We start from the raw sequence: 16,727 nt of genomic DNA, 5'->3' as shown, positions 1-16,727 counted from the left end.
ACGTGAAGAGTCACTAGGAAACAAAAATGCGCAACTGTGCAGAACTTGGCCTGTAATTTTATGCTACACAATGAGACATACCTACAATAATCTGACAAAATGAAAGCAACACATGTCATATCAGCTCCAAATAAATATCCTGTCTCCTCTACAGCAGCTGCATTGAAAGAGATCTGACATAATGGTGTTATATCAGCAGAGCTACTAATCTCAGATACTAGTGATTTCAGTACCGAGGGGAAGAACCCTGTAGCAAATAGAGGTCATTCAATATCCTCTAGCACTTTGGACAAGTGTGGCATTTTGGACCGTCCCTACTAATGACAGAATACAGTGCTGATGCTAAAAATTGCTGTTGCAGAGCTAATTGTGCAGGTTACCTGCTCCTAACAGCAAAGTGTCTGTTCAGATGGGCCTGCTTTATTTTGATGCCTTGCAGAAGCAACAAGGTTTCTTGGAAGAAAAAGGCATTACTCCTAGGTTGTTTTTAGCAGTGAAAGAGAAGGCTCTGAGGTATCAGAAATTATTTTTTACATATTTATTTTAAAGATATTTAACCCTCTTTAGGAATACAGAATTGCTTTCTAGACCTTTTGTCTCCTCAGTATCTTATGTGTCATGTCATGCCAAAAAAAGGAGCTGCAGTGTTCTGGTGGGAATATAGGAGTATCCAAATCCACACAGCAAGCACACATTTCTTTTTGTGATCCTCAAGCGGCAGAATTTCAATTAGAGGTACAGTAGTTTAACCGAAATAAGAAGGATGCTGAGAGAATTTTGCTATTTTCAGTGTGATGAGGTGGCACATATGAAGAGTCCTTTTCCTTGGCAACAATTCCTGGCCATAAGGTTGAACCTGTTTACCCAGGCACAGTGCCATTCTGTCAGATGGGCATTGATAAACCAATTGTAGAGACCCTGTGTTGCATGTGCATCAGGTGTAAGTGTCCCAGATAGGATTCCCAGCAAGGATTGTCCGTATGTCTGTTCTTTCTAATTTTATACTTCCTTCTTCCGTTACTAATCCAGGTACAGGTCTGATTATGGTTCAAAAATAGAGAAATCCTTTTTCTCCTTTAGTAAGACCTCTTGCCCACGTCATAACATAGATTGGAATAATAGTTCAGGAGAAGTTTTTGGAAGACAAATTTTCCTCCCTGGCCTTACCAGACCTCTTCCTTCTGCATTCAGAGAAATGAGAGCTTTATAATTCTTTTTCCTTTCTAAGCAAAGTCCCTGTAGGATCCATCAGAGTAAATCTTTGGCACAAAGCTAGATTTCATATGTACAACAGAGTGGAAATCTGTGTTCAGTCACTCTGTGTGCACTATTTTGCAGGATGTTCTGCCTGTACTGGTAAAACCCACTAAGGTTTCAGGGTTCAAGAAAGAGTGTGGCACTGGGGCCTGTCTCCCTAGCTGCTCTCTCACAACAACCACCTGCCTTTCCTCTTCATTTCCTCAGTGGCCTCAGTTTTCTGTAAATCAGCAGTACTCCCAGAATTGCTCTTGCCCTATCTTAGATATTTTATATGGCCATAGTACATCTTATTTTGCTTATTGTATTCCTTTTTGTGTTTCATTTTCATGTGTATTGAAGAGATAAGAATCTGATATCTGTGGAATGTGCAAAATAATGCCAGGTCATGCTCTTCTCTGACAGCTGAAGCAATTGCACAGGCATCCAATTATTAAGTACAAAGCTTTGATAATCTAATTTCTTGCTCATCTCATGCAGTCTGTTCCATACGAATGCAGCAGATTTGAAAAAATATGACAAAATCTTAGTTTTCCTGATATTCCTTTTGGAATTAGCTTTACTAAGTGTTGAGGCAACACACTGAAGCAGAGCTTGCAGAGCCAGCATATTTTGATTTTGGTTTAATTTAGACTCTGAATAATAGATTACATTTTTCTTCTGGACCTGGCATGTGTCATTTAGATTGGCCACAGAGTGGGCAAAAGCAAAACATGTTTTGATTGTATATGTTTCTATGAATGCTGACAGTAAGCAGTTGCATTTAATAATAGCCATACTCCCTGAAATCTTCTTAACTTGTCTCTATCTACATACAATATTTTTTCACCCACTTACAAAATGCAGCCTACCGCTGGTTGGCTGAACAACCTTTAGCTGTGTACGTTACTACAAGATGCACTTTAATGCAATGTAATTTTCTGGGAAATTTGAAGTAGAAGAATGATTGCTGTGCTTTTGGGGGATTCACTTACTGGTATCCTCTCCTATTGCTGAAGCATCCTGAAATCTTTAAGAACTTCTGTTGCAAAGCAGGGAGGCATAAAAGCAACCTGCGTAAACCAGTGCTGAGATCCAAAAAACTGCAGTTCAGACTTGATTTGAATATTTTGCTACTCAGATATTTTGATTGTGGGTTGGGATTTGCCATTTTCCAAATGTTTGTATAGTGCAGTCCAGCACAACAAAGCCATACACAGTTTGAGTGCTCTAGGCAATGATAAAAAAGCTAAACAAATGAAGATAATGTCATCTGCAAACTGTAAAGAGTGCACAGTGGACTAGTCCTTTCAGTTAAACCTGAAAATGAAGTCACCATTCAATTAATGGAATGAGCATCAATACTGCAAAGAGAAATCTGCATCCGCACATACACCGTTCCACTAGTGTGTCTGGATTTCTGGTAAAGCAGTGTTGGTCCTTCTGTCAGTCCATTTAATTAACTATAGCTTTACTTTTGTTTCTGAAATTTACAGTCAGTTAAATCATAAATATTGTTTTGCAACTGATAGAACAGTATGTAATGGTCCTCATCTTGTATCTTTTTTAGTCTGAATGTCGCATCCTCTTTGTAATTTTTAATGACAACAATTTTTATTATATTGCTGGAACTTTTCCCAGGGTAATTGTGTCTTTTGTATATATGTGATCTAGCAATGAAACGGCAACAGAAAGCTGCTAAATCCAGCATCTTCTGTAGCTGCATATTTATGTTAAAATATTCTTGGACCTACTGGAAGAGACTGAAAGTATCTTAAAAAACAAAACCAACCCAGAATTTAAGTTAAATGATACACAAGGTAGCTGAGCCTTCTGTAGCTCAGTGAGAGTTGTTCTAAATATGAAAACATCAAGCAAAATACAAGTGAAGGCAGAACATATTTGCATATCAGCTATCTTATGGAGCACATTTGTCTTGCTGTGTGTCTGTATGCCCTTTGAAAGTATTTCAGATTAACAGAGATTTTACATTTTGACCACAAAATTTGCTCCAGTTCTGATTTCCTCCAAGACAAAGAAAAGTAACGACCCTATGAGTAGCAAACTGACTGATCAAGACCTTTCTGCTCTTAGCTTTTCAGGAATGTAAAGTCATTTAAGCAACATCACGGGCAAATCTCATCAGGGCCAAACCTTACCCAAAGCAAAGACTTATTGTTGCAGCCTTCAGAATACTGGCCAAAGAAACCTTGCATTGTGTAACTGCACTTTGGTATCAAATGCAACTCTATGGGAGCTGCATGTCACTTACGTGTAACAGAAGCAAGTATCTTGCCTGGCTACCAGGATGACTGTGGTGAGGCATAAGTAGTGAGTGCTACGCTGCAGACAGAGAAGATACCAGAAAAAAACTTATATTTCTGCCTTAGTATTCTAGCATAATAGAATATCTGTGAAGCTATGGGCTGTGCCTTTCTGTTATGGTTTTGGAACTCAGAGCATATGGGATGAGAGGAGAAGCAGTTAAAGACACAGCTATTGCCTGTGGATCACTCTGTCACTTCTTTCCATTGAAAATGAGAGATTATTGGAGAGCTTTGGAAGAGAAGGGGAGGAACTACTTTTCAGTCCACCAACTTGGACTCAGTTATTGGCTACTGTATATGAGCATGCTCTTTTTCTCCGCATTTTTATCCTGTACTGAATTTGTGGGTGGCACAGAAACCATCAGTAGTGCTGTAGATCCTCATTTTCCACCTGAATTTTTAAGTTCAGTGATCAGTTCTTCAGAAGGCAAACATGTTTAACTGTGTGAGAAACAGGGACAACGTCCTCTAGGATAGATGTGTAGCATAATTCAATAAATTGAACAAACATTACTTGGGAACTTGAGGAATAGCTCTTCTGTAGGACTTGATACCCTGTTTAGAGTTTCCAAAGTTTATATAATTAAATATTTCCTGTGCCTTGCCTTAATTTTATGGTTTCTTTTATTATTTCTTTCTAGCTCAACAAAATTCACCAAAAATCCATGAAGGCTGGTGGGCTTATAAGGAGGTGGTCCAGGGAAGCTTTGTTCCAGGTAAGCGTAATTTTAAAAACTTAGTTTTATTAAATATTTTTTCACTGAAATTAAATCTAGTTGGGTTTGGGGGAGATTTTGGGGGTTTATGGTTTTTTATCCATTGCAAAGATTTGAAGTGCACAAGTACTCAACATCATATTCTAGTGAAGTGTATAAAGGTTTTTGTCAATACATCATCCAGAGACCATGGCTGTTTTCCAGGAAAGAAATCGCTTTGATGACATTCCTGGTTTCTGTCAGTAAAACTAATATGATGCTACTTTGTGAATATATGTTCTGTGTATAGGAAAGATAAAGGGAGGACTCAAAAGCAGGATTGTTAACTGGATTAATTTACTTCTCTGATGCAGCACTTCTAGATAATCCCATTTCTGCAAAGAGTATATTAGGAAAGGAACCTAATTGAAACGTGAACCTAACATGCCAGTTTCACTAATTTTTGTTTTAGAAACAAGAAATAGAGAGTGAAAAAAGATTAAATCCTAACTTGGCTTTAGTAAGATTTAGTAAATGGTAAATAATCAATAGGCAGCTAAAAGGATCTAAATAAGCAACACCAGCTGAATTTGATAGGCAAAAGTGAAATTCAGGCTAGCAGTAGCATGGCATTGGTAAGTATTGCAGAACTCCTCCAAAATATGTGCATTGGTTCCCCTAATGCTGTATAGTCCTTTAGTATCAAGTGCTCTGAGCAGGCCTTAGATTGTTTTTAGCTCTGGATCTCTCTTAACACATTTCAGGATTTAAGCTGCCTGACACGCTAGTAGTTCTTTGACTGACATTTTTGTATTTTGTTTTTGACTTACATTTGACACCTGATCTTTTGTGCTCCCTTTCTGTATATTATATTATTCTTTCTTTCAAACAAACTTACTTTCTGTCTGGAGCAGGGTCTTCGCTGCTCCATTTGACTAGGTGTTTCCACTTAGGAGTCAGGAAACTTCAGCAACCTCCATTTTCTGTTCAGTTGTAGAGCTGATTTGACAGTGCATTCTTCATTCAATATACACAGAAACATTCAGTGATAATTTTGTTCAGTATGTTTTCAGTGCAATTGAGATGAATATGCATTAATTTATGTATACTAGCTATATGTTATAAGCTAAAATAGTGCCTCAAGTTCTATCATGAATGCACCATGAAAATTGCTACATGATCTTTATTTCTTTGATGTACTAGAAAATACTGCTTGGCCATTGTACAAACTATTCCCACGAATCTTAAATTTGATCGATCATCAGATATTTTTCATTGTTGTGACAGCATTTACCATCTGACAGTTATTCGAAATATCCAAAATGCTGATTATCTTGATAGGAATACAAGCGCAAATGAGATTAAATATTTCAACCCACAAGTTTCTGGCACTAAAATTCTTGTGAAAAGCACATATGAAAATCAACATCTACAAGCCTAGAACTTAATTACATATTGATGTAGAATAAAGTAGCTTTTCAGATTTGCTTGAGATCGGTTTGGGCTGTTAAAGACAGTGCAGTGTATTGTTACGCATATTTAGTTCCTAATGTTGATAGTGGAGGAAAAAACTGGAGAACATAATCACCTGCTTTCAAGAAATTTCAGCCTTCCTGATCTGCATAACCCAGGTAGATGCCCAGTAGAAGGTATTTGTTTAACAGGCTTTCTGATTATTTCCGCATAAAGTTATTGAGAAAAATAATTTGTCAGCATGTAAAGAAACATATGTGATCAGGTAATGCTTGTGGTATTCTGGTTTTAATACAGTGAGAAATTTGCTTTGGGAACATCCTTAGAAGGTTAAGGAGAAAACATTCATGACTCAGCTTTCAAGAAGGAAGGCTTTTAGCTTAGTGTGGAGGGACACCTCCTTTGTGAGAGAACCCTGAATTACTCATGCTTGTTGAATGTCCTGCTAACCTACCACAACATCCTCAAGAATTGGTCCAGAAGGACAGTTATGAACAGCTCACTGAAGCAGCCATGAAGAAAGCAAGGGTAATTTGGGGGCACCTTTCTTGCAGGTTGTCATGTTTCTTTCAGATTCAACTCTGCAGCCTGTAAAACTTAGCAGAAGAGAGAAATCCCATGAATTTTTACAGAACAAACAACTAATTTTTTTTCATCAGCACCTAGATTTTGGAGTCTTTGAAAACCATATTTAAAGCATTTCAAGGATGCATTTTATGGTTATCATCTCAGGCTAACACATCACAAAGGATATATTAGTGCATAATAAGTTTATCCATAGTGTAAGCAGTCACATATCAGATCTTGCATGAGATGCTAATTAGCACCTTGGAGGCGATAGCTGTGAGGGCAGTCTGAGGAGCTATAGCTGAAGTTGCTGACTGAGGTGCACTGAAGCAAAGAGCTGTGGCCATCTGCCAAGATGTTTCCTTTCCACAGCTGTTTGTCCTGTCCCTGGGCTGGAAGTTACCACCCCCAAAGATATTAGAAAGGAATATTTGTCCAAGACTTTGTCACTGCAGTTCAAAACTGGCATCTAAGCTGTATCACAGACATCAATACAGCTCATTAGCTGCTTGGGGGAGCAATGGCCAGCACAGAGGTGACTAATTGGGGGTAATAGCATTGTAAAACACTCCAGGATGAGTTGCTAGAGTTCATCTGTCACGGCTTTAACTGTGTGGATACTTTTAGCCTACTTCAACACAAAGTCATTGTCTTTCTTCGAACCATCACTTCTTTCATGTATAGTTGCTTAAGAATGCATTTGGGAGCAATCACAATATGCCTAGGTTAGAATATGTCATTCATAAGTTTTTCTGCTTAATACCCTGTTTTGGATGCATTTAAGTCAAGTTCTAACAAATGCTCTGGATCCTGTGCAAATTTGTCTTTGAGCAGTTCTTAAAATCAAACCATACTTCACCACATTCCACAAATCCTAAACTCCCTATTCTCGGGGATAGATTTTAGAAGAATTATTTAAATCCCTTTCTAATATAATCTGGACAGGTTTTTTCCACTGTAAACCAGTGGCCTGCAATTGCTAATGTGTATCTCACAGGTAGGAGAGGATATAGGCAGAGATGAGGTGCAAGAACCATCACACTGTCTTCCCCAACTTCCTTTGCACTGTGCAACAGAGGAGAGAGCAGTGGTGACTGACAGGTTCTCCACCTACAGTAACTGTGGCTCAGGTCTGTCTTAATGCCAAGCCTTGCAAGCGAGGGTGCAGAGCTGTGAAGTGCAGGAAGGTTCATCATCAGTCGCTGGGTCTGTGTATGTACTGCTGATGCACAAAACACTCTCTCATCTCTCACCTTTTCTAAAAGCAAAGAATTGCTCTTATGATTTAAATCATGTAGGCAAACAAAGTAGAAAGTAAGTAGTGCTTTAAAATGTTAATTGAATGCAAATTAGGTTCCAAATTAAACTTCAGGGAATGTTCAAGGATGAAGAATGAATACTTTTCTTTATGCATAGTGATTTGCATAATAATCAAATAATCTATATTGTTACATACTTCACTACATAGACTTTTTTCTGGTATGCAATATCAAAGTAGTTCATGATGAGTTAAAATACATTTCAATAGCCTTTTTCATCTTTTGTTTGACTGAGTTGTGCTGTGACCGAATATGTTGTGTCATTAAAGTAGCGCAAGCATTTTTCAGGGTGGCAAAGGCAATAATGTTTCAAACTATTCTGTACCATTTCTTTTACTTCAAATAGATGTGTATAACCTTTGATACTCTTGTGTGTGTGATTGTATTGATTCTCTTCATAATGCTCCTGTTTTTTTCATAGCGTCATAAAGTGGGCTTTGGTAAGCATAAAATTTAAAGGTGGTTAAATCTAATTTGTGATCACAGAATTCACTTGTCAAAACTCCATGCTGTTACTGAAACTTTGGACTGCATATTAATACGATGGTGTAAGTATCTTGCCTGGGGGAGACACTGTCTTCATGACTCTAACAAGTCTAAAGTTACTTTACAAGGTGATAGTGCTAATCTTCACTAAGAGGAGGAAATCCATCTCTACCAAATAATGAGTGAACTTTGCTGAAGGAGCAGATAATGTTCTTCTCCTTCCTTATATAAAGGTTGTAAAATTTAATTCCAGATAAAGATCTACATCCACTATGATTCATTATTGGCCTACAGATTACCAAATCAAAGGCTCTGTTTCCCTGAGATTCTGAGATGAGAAATCCCCTGTTCATCATTCCTTTCACAACTCATTTTACTGTAAAAGGGAAAAGACTGCTAGAAATTGATAATGCTGCTCCTGCCTTTTGCAAGGATCATGCTGATAGGATTATGCCCTAACATAGACCAGCTGGCAAAGCTACACTGACAAAAGCAACATGAGCAGTGTCTGTGAAGCACTGAGAAACTTCCTCCAAGGAGGAAATGCATGAATTTGGTAATGGTTTGCAAGGAAAAAGAAACTTGATTGACGGTCTTGGTCACGAGTGCCAAAATCTGATTTTAAACTTCCTGCTGTCACCATGTGCTTTTCTTATGGCCCACACAGGCAGTTCAAGTGTCCCTATTTTCTCCTGTGTACACTTCAAGATTTCCTTTAAACTACACATTTCTTTATATTCATGTTCAAAAATGACCTCTGATGGGCAGGTTTCTGTAAGAACCATGATTTTTTTGTCCATGGCCTGAAACTGAGAGATACGAAACTTCAAACCCAAACGCGTCTTACACTTTCTGCAAAGCTCTTGTATTATGCCATTCTCCAAGCACACAGGGGTCTATTTCATGCATTGAGACGGGTGATCACTTAGTTTGGCTGCCTGAATAATACAAACCATAAACCTGCTGATTACTTCTCCTGCCTTGCTTACTTTTGTACTAACTATAATATTTCTTCTAGTCTTATTTTGGGACTTCAGGAGGCTGCTGCATCACTCACTGTCTGGTGCATTTTTCTTGTCAGTGAAAACAGTGGTGCTGTCTGAGCTATAGCAGGGTTTTAAACAGTCTCCACACACTCTTCAAAATCATTCAGTCTGGTGAAGAATTAACCAGCCATATGTAATTATTTGTTGGAACAATAATAGCAGTTTTTCTTTTAGAAAGCAATATATCGGAACACTTCATTTCTTCAGGGTGATAGAGCATAGATTCTGGAAATCATTCACTTATTGATTTGACCTTAGATTAGAATTTATAATATTTCAGCTTTGGTTGTCAGTTAAAGATAGCTTGAAGGAAATATATTTTGTACCAGATCTTTTGTTGGTTTCTTACTTTCTTTGGCAATGCTGCAAAAAGTGACTGTTTACAAATCATGTAACTAAAAAGGCAACTAGATCTTTTCATATTTTTGCATGGGCATTAAATATAATTAAAATGTAAAATCATTGTCTCACTTTCAATAATAGTTGATATAATTCATTATTTTAAAATAGCAAGAAACAGATGAGTTGACTGGTGTTAATTTGGAAGAAAGGAACGCTATTAAGGGGAGACATTTGATTGCCTCAGTTCTAATACAAGTATAGCAACACTTGCTCATCTTTATCTGAATTGTAACCAAATTACCAAGTTTGAGACACTCTCACAGTAGTAGTAGTGCTGTACTTAATGAGACTATCGGAATGAGTCTGTAATTTTGAATCTTCCATAAAAATGTAGAGAGGCTGGTTAGAGGGTGAGTCACACCTCAAAGGTTGATTTGTCCCTGAATTTAAATATGAAAAAAAGTAGAATTTAGCATATGAGGATATTTTTGCGGTTCTACATGATATTGTACCTTCACAAGGAAGTACAGTTCCATGTGATACAATTTGGGTCTCCAGGTTTAGTCAACAATTGGTCTTATTAAAAGAGTTTTATGGGTACAATGAATGAAAGCTGAGTTTTCCAGATTAATGATTTCATGGATTATATTTTCCTCACAAAGCCTCTGATGTTCCTCTGATGTGGATTTAAGTGGGAGATGAATGTCCGTTGGGAAGTCAGTGATAAAACCAAACCACCATGCCATACTTATTCATAGCAAGTGTATTTAAAATCTCAGTCTGTGTCTCTGAAGTTCAGATCATGCAAATCTTTGAGCAAATTTAAACACTATTAGTTGTTTTATGAATTTATCTGATTTAAATACAAATGTGAATCTGCTCGCTTTCACAAATAGGTGGAAAAATAATGCAAGATAACTGTGTTTCAGTGCTGATCTGTAATGTTCTCTTTCAACAGCAATCATAGTGGGGGCAGAAGAATCAAAGTTGACATTGACTGTGAAGATCTCTGTGTGAGAATTGGGATTAATTTATTCATTTAAGAAAATGCTACAAGTGGGTACTGAATAAAAGTGTCAATTTAATGACACTAGGTTTCTAGGATGTACACTAGAGGCATCTTGCTTGTGTAATGGGCACATTCTTAGCAAGTTCAGGTGAGAATATACAAGGTGGTCATTCATCTGGCTGTGGTCCAGTGGTCTTTCATCTGTCCAGCAGCTCTTAGTAATTAAGCAGGTTTAAGGGCTTTGTCTTAAATGCTTTGGTAGCAGTCCTTCTCTGAGGTTGCCAATCAAGCTAAATCCTGAACTCTCATCTATCTATAAGTGCAAAATGAGCTTCAAAGGCATAAACCAGTTCAACCGATAGGACAGCCCGGTTTGCTGTAATTTCAGTTGGGCCATTTCTTTTGCCAGTGACTAGCCTTTAGAAAAAGGTACGAACAAGGATGGCTGCGTTAACTAGCAATTTGCTGATTTTTTTTTTATTTTTTTTTAAGCTACACCCCACTTCTGCAATGGATTCCCAATATGCACAGGAAAATTTCTTCTAATTGGTTCCTAGTTTCTACCTAGCTTTTAATTACTTGGAGATCTCCCTGGAAGCTTTCTGTGAGACTGTTTCCTGAATTACTAACTATGGTGAGTTGTCAAGCCAGGAAGAAAAACTGCCGCTACACCTTTCTGAATGGTGTCTTATCCAGAGATGCAAAGGTGATGGGCAGTGAGAGGTTTATCAAAACTCCCTTTCGAAAGGGAATAAAAGGGAGGAACAAAAAGGAGGAAGGGCAGTAAAACAGGAGTTCATGGGGTCAGCAGGTAGTTGTATTATCTTGTCCACATTGCATTGTAAAAGCTGTGATAGAGACTGTTAAGCCTAGTTGTATCAGTGTCCTTCCTCTGGTTATCACCTGTGTATCTTTAATGTTCCAGTGGTGAGTAATCTAAGCTCACACTTAACAGACAGTCAGAGAGAGCCAACTGTCTGTAGATGCTCTATACTAGATAGCAATAGGTAGAATACGTCTTAACCAGAAGGAAATAGCTCCAGCTTTTTATCACTTTCTCCATTAGTTCTGTTTAGCAGTGAAAGAAGACTGTAACAAAACTTTGAGTCAGTGCAGAGGAAGGTGTACGGGACCATGGGACACTATGCAGTGTGGTTCTCCAGGCAGTCTGACCAGAGGAGGTGTCCTGGCAGAAGGCCTCCAGGGAATACACTCAGAAGCCAGCAGCTCTGCTTCCTGCCTGCAGTATGGACCTTGTCCCCTTCATAACACCTGGTAGCGCTGTGATTTGGTTCCACAGCCCCCTTCTCACTTGACTAAGGAGCCCAGGACTGGGGATCATCCTTTACAGCTGCTTTGTCACCATTTGAGCATAGAACTCAAAAAGTTACCATCTAGTCCTTCCCACCCCTTCAAATACCTACCCATGCAGTCAGTTTTACAAGGGCCTTTCAAACAAAGTTACTGTGTTACATACGGCCTGTAGCTGCAACCATTTTGGAACGAGATCTCAGAATACTTTTTTCTCCCTTAAGCTTCCTTCACTCCTTCAACAAAGCAGAACAATTTTAGAGGGCAAGCAAGGTGAGCTAACCACAGTAGAGAATTCTGAAAATCTGAAATTTTAAACCTTGCCAGACTTGTGGTTGGACCACAGTTCTTTGTTAAAGTGGTCTCAGATCCCTTTTCCCTTAACAGCCTAATTATCTTTCTTGGGTCTGTTTTTTCCTCCTAAGTTATGATTAATATCCACAGAAGACAAACTGCATTAACAGATGTATCTTGGACTTTGCTTCGTTATACTGACAGGACCAAATGATTCAGGTTGTCTTCCTGTCTATTTCTAGCCCCAGTCAGGCACTGCAAAGGTCAAGCCTTCCGCCAGTAACAAATCCTGCATTGGATGGCACGTTGGATCTTGCTGTGTTACCAGCTGTCTAGTACCTCTCCTGCTGAACCCACAGGTTCCCCCTGCTAGGACACAAGCAGTATCCCTCCACTACTTTTGGAATGGGCTAATACAGAAGACCTTTAAGGCAGTAATCTTCAGATCCTTGTCCATTACTGTACCTCACACTTTGCTGTTAGGTTAGATGCCAATTTTAGGGATAGCAGTGGTCCAGTTTTTGATGAAGCTGAAAATCCTCTTTCCCACTGTCCTGAAGTGTTTGCTATGTACCTTGCAGTGATACTAGTATGGGTTATAAGAAGGAAGAACAATTAAATACCACTAATTCTTTGACACAGCTGTAGCTGGTAGGGCTACCACAACCTGCATGGTGATGGCTTCTGGCTGGGAGGAAGTTTAAGAGATGGTGGTTACTATTCGGGCATTTTTATCCTCGAACAGAACAGGAAGCAGTATTCAAAACATCTGCTGTCCTACACACTGTGGAGTCTACAATCATTACAGAATCTTGAAGACCTGCAGTTACTGTTGGTTAAGTAACTGCTCTTTCTGAACATTTAATGCAATTTTTTTTTTTAAAATATTTACCCAGCCCACTTTGAACTTGTTAAAAGTGAAAAACCAGCAAGCCCACCTCTGTGATCATTCAAGGGTTCATCATTCCATGATAAACACATCCTCTTAAGCTTTTGTTTAAAAAAAGAAGGATCAGTCCTGTGCAGGACCTTAGATGTATCAACAGAAATTTGGGGTTTGCAATAAAAATGTAAGGCTAGTATTAGGAAGCTTTCTTTTCTTATGATATCCACTGTGACCTAAAAGAAAAGGAATGAATTCCACATATAGGTACTGGTATATACAGGAAAGAGTTTATCACAATCTTGACAAGCTAAGTATAAGAGCAGTTGAGTGGTCTGTGACTAAGTCATTAATAACTGAAAGCTTGTAAATCCTTATTTTGAAGGATTATTCAGAATAGTTCTACATGCCAGACAGCAAGGCTCCTGTGTATTGGTGCAGCTGAGTATATGTAATGGTATATTTAGGAAGTTGTATCTTATCTTATGCCTTGACAGGCTAATCTTCACATAATATCTTAGTAGTTCTTGTCACCCTTTGACAGTAGACATTTTGATGGCATCCATATCTTAGAGGGGTAGAACTGAAGCACAAGGAAATCTGATAAAAGAATTAGTGGCTGCTCAGACACCCAAGGAACTTTTCTAAGCTAATAATCCAAACTGAAAGTGAGTAATGGCATCTGCCATGGTTGATTGTGTAAGGAGGGGACTTGGAGCTTTGGCTATTAATTACCATGTAGTAGTAGTAGTAGTACTTTGTGTGTATGCATGTGTTTTTGTACAAGAAGGATAGTAGCAGTTATCATTCCCTACGTTAAAAAAAACAAAATAACCCACCACCTTTCTTTATAGATTTTCATTGTATAGTGTAAAATAAGTGTCCTGTGGTGAAAGAAGTCACTGAGAATAACAAGGAATGGTATTTTTCTGTGCTAATAACGTTCTTCATTAGTGGCATGTAATTTGACTTTATCAGAGAAGGATTACAATGCTTTGGTCTATGTTTGCTTAGGTACTTTTCCCATAAATCTGTATGAGATGAGATAGAACTGCAAGGGGATTGCAGTATAGCGTGGAAATTGAGATAATTGACACTAAAAGGTTGCCTCACCACTCCTCCTGTCATTATCCCACTTACGAAAAAATACTCTTGTAAAATGCTTTGATGAAGAGAATTGTATTTTAAGAGTACTACAATTACAGTTTGCAATTATCAGTTAGGAATCCACCTCTTATTTCACTGAGACTATTTACATCGGGATATTATAGTCACTTAAGGGAGATTATACCTGTTACATTGGTGATGAACCCAGCACCACAGAGGACTTTTTATAAATAAAGCATGCGGTTTTCAATTCGTACATCTCATTAGTACAATTTAGTGTCATTAGGGTAGAATTTGCCACTTCATGCAGAGGAGGATATGGTCACTGCAGCTACACCTTTATCTGTGGTTAAGATAAACTCCTGTGAAGTAAGATTACACCACTGTTCTGTGTATGGTTACACAGAGTAACTCTGCTTATTGTTTGTCAAGGAAATTTTAACTGTTACTCACAAGGAACTTCCCTGTCAAATCCTGTGCCCTGCCTAATGGAGAAAAAAGTCAAAAAGAAAAGGAAAAAGGGCCGTTACCTAAAGGTAAACACATCATATAATATACAAGTACTTTCCTCATAGACTGCTATGATTTAAATTGTAAACACAAAATCAAAGGATTGTTTTATCATAGTATTTATTCAGTAGCCTGCAAGAACTTTATTTCTGAAAGTGCCATGTGTGTTTGTGTACAGGATTACTTAGGCTCCTCAGTTAGGGGATTGCTAGTGACTAGATAGTTTGAAACCGCTCATTTGTACTCAGAAAAATTTCCACCTCTTTTAACACCAATTTAACGTGGTTCAGTGAATTCACAACTGAACCTTTATCCATTGAACACACTCAGGAGCAAAATCCATGCTCATCTTATGCTGTGTCTGCCTGGCTACAAGTACATGGAATTATTGTTTGGAGAAGTTTTACTGGTGTTACATACACACATTAAAATACAACTATCATATCAACCCACCATGGTATTTCAGGGCACATACTATTTGTGGTCACTGAAAGGTTTGCTATCTCTTACAAAGGAGCTCACCATAAAATACAGTCACCTGCTTAATGCATTTCCAGCTACCTGCTGACCCTGCTCAGAGCATTATAGTTAATGACTCCAGTCAAAGAAGGGAGCTTCCTGAATGTTATTGATTGTTTTTTTCTGCTACTGAAAATATTACTTAAAATTGTCACTTTTCCCTTTCTGAATAGAGTGGTTTTATATTAGGGCACTTTTTCATTTTGTATTTATAAAATATACAAAAATGCATTAGTGTTTCCAGACCAAGCAGTCACCAACTTTATAGTCAGGACATAAACCCTGAAAATAACAGCATAACATCATAATGGGAAACCTGACAGGTCGTTAACTACAGCTGTGCAAATGGCACTGCTATAATTCACAAGTGCATGTAGACAACATCACAGCCTACAGCCTTTCATTATCCGGTCAAAAGAGAAAAATACTGAAGTATGTGGCACAAAATAACCACGTTGCACTGGAAGTTGGTCACTTGATGCCAGAGCACACAGCATGATAGGTGTTCCACCCCCAAACAGAGGTGGTTCTCTAGGACCTTTTTATGACCTCCCCCTAACGTATTTTTTTTCTGTGTTGAATATCTAGGAGCTTCAGTTATGGAGGCTTAGGTGAGGAAGGTCTTTACACAGAGAGGGCATTCTAATAATATTAAATAAAATACAGGGCAAAGAAAGATGGATAAGGTGAGTTCAAGGCAACAGCAGAGAGGCTGGGAGAGAATTAAACAACCAGTTTAGACACCTGCGTCATCAAGCTGTCGTGCCTAGTGTCCCTATGCTGTTGATTAAAAAAGGAAAAAGATGTTCTGCAGATCCTTTGGAGAAACCCATGTCTTTTGGCAGACTAAAATGAAGTGGTACAGCTGCCCCAACAGAGAAGCAACAGTAGGCAACAGGATGGGCACTGTGCACTTGGCGTACCTGCTTCATGTGCATTACCAGATTTTCCATTTCAAAGGCTCATTTTAACAGAGCTGAAGCATGTTACATGATTATTTGTAGTAAAATTTTGGCATTATCTCATACTATGTTATAACTTCAGAAGTGGGAAGGAAGAAGGGTGGATATATGCCGGCCAAGTAATGGACAATTGCACAGCCACTGCGTGTCGGTTTAAAAAACAAACCCAAGGGCTGAGATGCTCTATCATTTAAGCACTGACATTTCAATCTGATTGTGAGGAGATGAAATTTTTCTTCCTTGCTTACAAGAAATACTTCGGTCACATCAGGTTTAGTAATGTCTCTGAAATCCAGGTGTTTCTTTGTTTCTACACTAGAATAATTAGAAAGCAAGTCTGGCTGAAGTAGTCCCTACAAAAGCCAGCCACTGCCAGTTTTGAAAATCCTAGGTTATTACTTTTGTCTGAAAATAGGTCCCACTGAAAACAGTGGGATTTGCTTGCTGAGACAAGTGCTACATCCCTTGAATAAGGGAATCAGAAACTGATTCTTTTTAAAAAAAGTAATCAATATTTACAAGACTGTATTCCTTTTACGATGGTTTTAACACCATCTCTTTCCAACTTCCTTAACTGGAGTGAAATTACTTATTTACACAGCTGTGCAGCGTAGCCTCCATCTCTTAGAGTGTTTACACTG

The 16,727-nt window shown here is 38.3% G+C and overlaps 1 protein-coding gene across 3 annotated transcripts in view; it reads left to right on the top strand.

The window, feature by feature from the left end:
- CA10 (carbonic anhydrase 10) overlaps positions 1 to 16,727 on the top strand; it is a 209,864-nt gene that overhangs the window by 34,714 nt on the left and 158,423 nt on the right. For all 3 annotated transcript variants that reach the window (XM_027795704.2, XM_005243656.3, XM_027795705.2), the window contains one exon: positions 4,205 to 4,279. In XM_027795704.2, coding sequence (XP_027651505.1) covers positions 4,205 to 4,279 — 75 coding nt within the window. The remainder of the gene's footprint in view (positions 1 to 4,204; positions 4,280 to 16,727) is intronic.

The sequence above is a fragment of the Falco peregrinus genome, chromosome 2 (genome assembly GCF_023634155.1).
Source record: "Falco peregrinus isolate bFalPer1 chromosome 2, bFalPer1.pri, whole genome shotgun sequence".
Classification (NCBI taxonomy): domain Eukaryota; kingdom Metazoa; phylum Chordata; class Aves; order Falconiformes; family Falconidae; genus Falco; species Falco peregrinus.
This window is presented reverse-complemented; position numbering and strand designations above follow the sequence as displayed.